This window comes from Oncorhynchus kisutch, linkage group LG11 (genome assembly GCF_002021735.2).
Source record: "Oncorhynchus kisutch isolate 150728-3 linkage group LG11, Okis_V2, whole genome shotgun sequence".
In the NCBI taxonomy this organism is placed as follows: Eukaryota; Metazoa; Chordata; class Actinopteri; order Salmoniformes; family Salmonidae; genus Oncorhynchus; species Oncorhynchus kisutch.
Genome location: NC_034184.2, coordinates 81,687,477 through 81,694,976, shown reverse-complemented (window position 1 = coordinate 81,694,976; position 7,500 = coordinate 81,687,477). Strand labels below are relative to the sequence as shown.

At 41.2% G+C, this 7,500-nt stretch overlaps 1 protein-coding gene across 3 annotated transcripts in view; it reads right to left on the bottom strand.

Moving 5' to 3' along the window:
* LOC109885250 (guanine nucleotide exchange factor VAV3) overlaps window positions 1-7,500 on the bottom strand; it is a 218,414-nt gene that overhangs the window by 63,540 nt on the left and 147,374 nt on the right. For all 3 annotated transcript variants that reach the window (XM_031836405.1, XM_031836407.1, XM_031836406.1), the window contains exons 18-19: window positions 6,328-6,350; window positions 1,853-1,886 (exon numbers count right to left, since the gene is read on the bottom strand). In XM_031836405.1, the coding sequence (XP_031692265.1) occupies window positions 1,853-1,886; window positions 6,328-6,350 (57 nt within the window). The remainder of the gene's footprint in view (window positions 1-1,852; window positions 1,887-6,327; window positions 6,351-7,500) is intronic.

The window sequence follows — 7,500 nt, the reverse complement described above, 5'->3', positions numbered from 1 at the left end:
CTGGTTACTAGACCTGGTTATTAGACCTGGTTACTAGACCTGGTTATTAGACCTGGTTACTAGACCTGGTTATTAGACCTGGTTACTAGACCTGGTTATTAGACCTGGTTACTAGACCTGGTTATTAGACCTGCTAACTAGACCAGGTTATAATACCTGGTTATTAGACCTGGTTATTAGACCTGCTAACTAGACCAGGTTATAATACCTGGTTATTAGACTTGTTTACTAGGCCTGTTTACTAGACCTGGTTATAATACCTGGTTATTAGGCCTGTTTACTAGACCTGGTTATTAGACCTGGTTACTAGACCTGGTTATTAGACCTGGTTACTATACCTGGTTATTAGACCTGGTTACTAGACCTGGTTATTAGACCTGGTTATTAGACCTGGTTACTAGACCTGGTTATTAGACCTGCTAACTAGACCAGGTTATAATACCTGGTTATTAGACTTGTTTACTAGACCTGTTTACTAGACCTGGTTATAATACCTGGTTATTAGACCTGGTTACTAGACCTGGTTACTAGACCTGGTTACTAGACCTGGTTACTAGACCTGTTTACTAGACCTGGTTATAATACCTGGTTATTAGACCTGGATACTAGACCTGGTTATTAGACCTGGTTATTAGACCTGGTTATTAGACCTGGTTACTAGACCTGGTTATTAGATCTGGTTACTAGACCTGGTTACTAGACCTGTTTACTAGACCTGGTTATAATACCTGGTTATTAGACCTGGTTACTAGACCTGGTTATTAGACCTGGTTATTAGACCTGGTTATTAGACCTGGTTATTAGAACTGGTTACTAGACCTGGTACTAGACCTGGTTACTAGACCTGGTTACTGCTCCACAATAACAACCAACTGGTCGTTTCCTGTTTGTCTTACAGCAGCACTGCTGTCCTGAACTATGTCACTCTGACACTCTATTCCTCTACTCTAACTATAGACATCAGGGCAAGATTGAGGACTGACATGACTTGCTTTGTTGGTACCTGAATCCATGTAACAACCTATTGAGTGTGGGCTACATGTGTTAGCTTGCCCTACCCGGCACAGACACCGGTACCATGACAATTATCAGTGAGGAGAACCGAGTCTTAGGGCACGAAATGCACTTCCATCAACACAAGGACAAACCCTGTGTTAACTCGCCTTTGAGCAGACAGAACTATGCGAGTGCGGATAATTATGAAATGATAAGGTCCCAAGCAATCAAGTGCCTATTGATTTCACTGCCTGGTGAGTCAATAAGAATTTTTCACAGAGGGGAAATCACAAAGGAAAGCGGGGAGAGTTTACAGGCAATTTACACCCTCCTCCTCTTTGATTTGAGAGGTTGCAGTATGTCATGGTTTATTCCCACAGAGAAAGAAGGAGAGAGCAAGAAATAGAGAGATAGAGATAGAGTTAGAGAGATAGAGGGTGTGTGAGAGAGAGATCGAGAGAGAGAGAAATAGAGCGAGAGAGTGAGAGAATGAGAGAGAGAAAGAGAGAGATAGAGATAGAGTTAGAGAGATAGAGGGTGTGTGAGAGAGAGAGAGATCGAGAGAGAGAAATAGAGCGAGAGAGTGAGAGAATGAGAGAGAAAGAGAGAGATAGAGGGTGTGTGAGAGAAAGAGAGATCGAGAGAGAGAAATAGAGCGAGAGAGTGAGAGAATGAGAGAGAGAAAGAGAGAGATAGAGGGTGTGTGAGAGAAAGAGAGATCGAGAGAGAGAAATAGAGCGAGAGAGTGAGAGAATGAGAGAGAAAGAGAGAGATTGAAAGAGTGAGAGCGAGAGCGTGAGAGTCAAATAGGTAGGAGATGACGGTTATTGTCATGGTGTGTTCAGAATGCACTAACCTGGATCTGAGCGCCGTCCGTGCACGGGTTTTTCCTGCAAAGTCAGAAAACAAACACCACTGTGACACACACACACACACTGAGTCATTTCATTACCAACCAAGTTCACTCTCACTGCACTCTGAAACACAGGATTGTTCAGAGAGGGTGATGACATCAACCTAATGTTTCCACTCACTAACCTACATACAGTTCCTGCACTACCATTCAAAGGTTTGGGGTCACTTAGAAATGTGCTTGTTATTGAAAGAAAATGTTTAAAAAATGTCCATTAAAATAACATCAAATTGATCATAAATACAGGGTAGACATTGTTAATGTTGTAAATGACTATTGTAGCTGGAAACGGCAGATTTTTTAATGGAATATCTATATAGGTGTACAGAGGCCCATTATCAGCAACCATCACTCCTGTGTTCCAATGGCACGTTGTGTTAGCTAATCCAAGTTTATCATTTTAAAAGGCTAATTCATCATTAAAAAAAACTTTTGCAATTATGTTAGCACATCTGAAAACTGTTAATTAATCTCTCGCTCCTGATTAAAGAAGCAATACAACTGGCCTACTTTATTCTAGTTGAGTATCTGGAGCATCAGCATTTGTAGGTTTGATTTACAGGCTCAAATTGGCCAGAAACAAAACACTTTCTTCTGAAACTCGTCAGTCTATTCTTGTTCTGAGAAATATAGGCTATTCCATGTGAGAAATTGCCAAGAAACTGAAGACATCATACAACGCTGTACTACTCCCTTCACAGAACAGTGCAAATTGGCTCTAACCAGAATAGAAAGAGGAGTGGGAGGCCCCGGTGCACAACTGAGCAAGATGACAAGTACATTAGAGTGTCTAGTTTGAGAAACAGATGCCTCACAAGTCCTCCACTGGCAGCTTCATTAAAGAGTACCCGCAAAACACCAGTCTCAACATCAACAGTGAAGAGGCGACTCCGGGATGCTGGCCTTCTAGGCAGAGTTCCTCTGTCCAGTGTCTGTGTTCTTTTGCCCATCTTAATATTTTCTTATAATTGGCCAGTCTGTGATATGGCTCTTTCTTTTCCACTATGCCTAGTGGTTAGAGGTTTGGGCCAGTAACCGAAAGGTTGCTAGATCGAATCCCCGAGCTAACAAGGTAGAAATCTGTCGTTCTGCCCCTGACCAAAGCAGTTAACCCACTGTTCTTAGGCTGTCATTGTAAATAAGAATTTATTCTTAACTGACTTGACGAGTTAAATAAACATTAAATATATATATATATTTTCAAATGTCTACACTTTATTTATGATCAATTTTATGTTATTTTAATGGGGGAAAAAATATATATTTCAAAAACAAGGAAATGTCCAAGTGACCCCAAACTTTAGATCGGTAGTGTACCTACTAGTGTACATCACTAAGCTACACATCTACATACTAGTGAAAAGTGCAAATCAATCCCAGAACAACAGCAAAGAACCATGTGAAGATGTCGAAGGAAAAGGGTACAAAAGTATCTATACCACAGTAAAACGAGTCCTATAATCGACATAACCTGAAGGGCCGCTCAGCAAGGAAGAAGCCACTGCTCCAAAAGCGCCATAAAAAAGCCAGACTACGGTTTGAAACTGCACATGGGGACAAAGTTCACACTTTTTGGAGAAATGTCCTGTGGTCTGATGAAACAAAAATAGAACTGTTTGGCCATAATGACCATCGTTATGTTTGGAGGAAAAAGGGCGAGGCTTGCAAGCCGAAGAACACCATCCCAACCGTGAAGCACAGGGGTGGCAGCATCATGTTGAGGGGGTGCTTTGCTGCAGGAGGGAGTGGTAAACTTCACAAAATAGATGTCATCATGTACACCTACATACTAGCATACATCACTAAACTACATCTACTGTGTCAGTATATTGTGTCACATTCAGCGTTTTTTTAGGATACTTTCCAAATGTAATCCATGACAGTTACTAGTTACCTGTCCAACATTTTAATCTGTAATGTAACTTTGGGGTTACCCAAACTCAGTAATGTAATCTGATTACTTTTTTTGATTACTTTCCCCTTAAGAGGCATTCGAAGAAGACAAAAAGGATCCATCAAACACATTTTGTGTGTCATCATAGTGGTCTCTGACATCATAGTGGTTCTCTGACATCATAGTGGTTCTCTGACATCATAGTGGTTCTCTGACATCATAGTGGTCTCTGACATCATAGTGGTTCTCTGACATCATAGTGGTCTCTGACATGTGGTCAACTCGCTCATTTGGAACCAACTTAAAAGCTTTTTCATTTCTGAATTGAATGTCATTGAACAACAGACAGGAATTATAATGTATTTTCTCGTAAACATCTTTTCTGAATTTATAAGTAATGCAAGAAGTAATCATCTAGTTTTTCAAAAGTATTGTTGCATTGCATCACCAGTAAATGCCTTTCACTCTTACTGCAGTGGATGGTTAGGTAATATTATGAATATGTAGGACAGGTTGGGTAATGTTATGAATATGTAGGACAGGTTAGGTAATGTTATGAATATGTAGGACAGGTTGGGTAATGTTATGAATATGTAGGACAGGTTGGGTAATGTTATGAATATGTAGGACAGGTTGGGTAATGTTATGAAAATGTGGGACAGGTTGGGTAATGCTATGAATATGTAGGACAGGTTGGGTAATGGTATGAATATTTAGGACAGGTTGGGTAGTGTTATTAATATGTAGGACAGGTTGGGTAATGTTATTCATATGTAGGACATGTTGGGTAATGTTATGACTATGTAGGACATGTTGGGTAATGTTATGAATATGTAGGACAGGTTGGGTAATGTTATTAATGTGTAGGACAGGTTGGGTAATGTTATTAATATGTAGGACAGGTTGGGTAATGTTATTAATATGTAGGGCAGGTTGGGTAATGTTATGAATGTGTAGGACAGGTTGTGTAATGTTATGAACATTTAGGACAGGTTGGATAATGTTATGAATATGTAAGACAGGTTGGGTAATGTTATGAATATGTAGGACAGGTTGGGTAATGTTATGAATATGTAGGACAGGTTGGGTAATGTTATGAACATTTAGGACAGGTTAGATAATGTTATGAATATGTAGGACAGGTTGGGTAATGTTATGAATATGTAGGACATGTTGGGTAATGTTATTAATATGTAGGACAGGTTGGGTAATGCTATGAATATGTAGGACAGGTTGGGTAATGTTATTAATATGTAGGACAGGTTGGGTAATGTTATTAATATGTAGGACAGGTTGGGTAATGTTATTAATATGTAGGACAGGTTGAGTAATGTTATGAATATGTAGGACAGGTTGGGTAATGTTATGAATATGTAGGACAGGTTGGGTAATGTTATGAACATTTAGGACAGGTTAGATAATGTTATGAATATGTAGGACAGGTTGGGTAATGTTATGAATACGCCTGCTCTGCTGTGCAAACACTCAATAAATATTTAATCCACTGCTATCTCTGCAAACAGACATAGCGTACATTGAGCCATATGTATTTTAAATGCATAGCGTATTATAACCCCAATCACCAATTACAATCTTCATCAGAATCACAGAATCAACAATCTACCTTAACCACAAATAGCTGCCAAAGATGATTCATGTCTTATCATGCATTTTCAAAAACTATAATTTTGATTTATTTTACCTTTATTTAACTAGGCAAGTCAGTTAAGAACAAATTCTTATTTTCAATGACGGCCCAGGAACTGCCTGTTCAGGAACAGAATGACAGATTTGTACCTTGTCAGCTCGGGGATTTGAACGGCTACCCTGCTGCCCCTAATCTGCTACAGTATGAAAGTGGAAAAGTAATGAAATGCAAGACATGGGACTGCAGATATGAGCTAAGATCTGGCCTTCACAACTCTCCAAATCATCTACACAAGACTTGCATTCACTCTCTATCTGTTCATGCTGACATCAGTCAATTGGAGTCTCCTGGATAATGTCAATAGAGGGGAGGGAACGTCTTCCAAACGTTCAAACAGAAAAGAGCAGAACTTTGGAGGAGAGAAAGGAGTGAGGACCAAGACACACACACACACACACACACACACACACACACACGCATGCACATACACACACACACACACACACATCCACACACATACATACAAACACACGAGTGCACACACACTACGCATGCCAACACACCACACACACACACACACACGCATGCACATACACTACACACACACACATCCACACACATATCTCCACACGCTGGCAAACACACGCATGCACACACACCACACACACACTAACACAAAAACACACACACACGCAAACACACGCACGCACACACACACACACACACACACACAAACATATAGACGCAAACACACGAGTGCACACACACTACGCATGCCAACACACTACGCACACACACACACACAGACACAAACATACACACGCAAACACACCCATGCACACACACGCACGCACACACACACACACATTGTCTCACCTGTGTTTTCAAGGCGCCCGGATCTGAAAGGAGTTTGAAAACAGGCATGGTGAGTGGGTGACAAGGAGCATAACCATCACACTCTCTTTGGTTTGTTGTGTTGTGCTGAAGGTACCTGACAGCCAAGAGTAGACCACTTGAGGCTTACGACTGTTCTGTTCTGAGTTAGCTCTCTGTTTGTTCATTGGCTCCCGTGGGACGGGCTACACCCCATTCAAAAACCAGCCCTCCCCCTCCCTCCCTCCCACCCTCCCTACTCCCTCTCACTCGTCTGCAGGCAGGCAGCTTTGAATGGAACTTTGACCTGTTACACAAAGTGCTGCTGCTCAGGGCTGATAAGGCAGAGCAGAGGGAGAGAGAGAGTCAACTGGGACCTGAGGTAAACAACAGCGAGCTTCACCTGCAGACCACCCGGAAGACAGAGTACCGTAAGCAGCTGTGTCGTAGCATACATTATAAACTGTGTGGTTCGAGCCCTTGAATGCCGATTGGCTGACAACCGTGGTATATCATACCGTATACCACAGGTATGACGAAACATTTGTTTTTCCTGCTCTAATTAGCAATAAGGCACCTCGGGAGTTTGTGATATATGGCCAATATACCACTCCGCATTGCGTCGTGCTGAAGAACAGCCCTTAGCCCTGGAATAGAGACCATATACCATACTTCCTCAGGCCTTATTGCTGAAGTATTCAATGCAGTAATGCACATTCCTGATTGAATGTTGTGATTTTGTTCTCTGGTTGTGCTTATAATCTGGAATCCTACAAATACTCAGCCAACAACTGATATGTGGTGATAAGGTTACCTTACCTAGACATACTCAGCCAACAACTGATATGTGGTATGTGGTGATAAGGTTACCTTACCTAGACATACTCAGCCAACAACTGATATGTGGTGATAAGGTTACCTTACCTACAAATACCCAGCCAACAACTAATATGTGGTGATAAGGTTACCTTACCTAGACATACTCAGCCAACAACTGATATGTGGTGATAAGGTTACCTTACCTAGACATACTCAGCCAACAACTGATATGTGGTGATAAGGTTACCTTATCTAGACATACTCAGCCAACAACTGATATGTGGTGATAAGGTTACCTTACCTAGACATACTCAGCCAACAACTGATATGTGGTGATAAGGTTACCTTACCTAGACA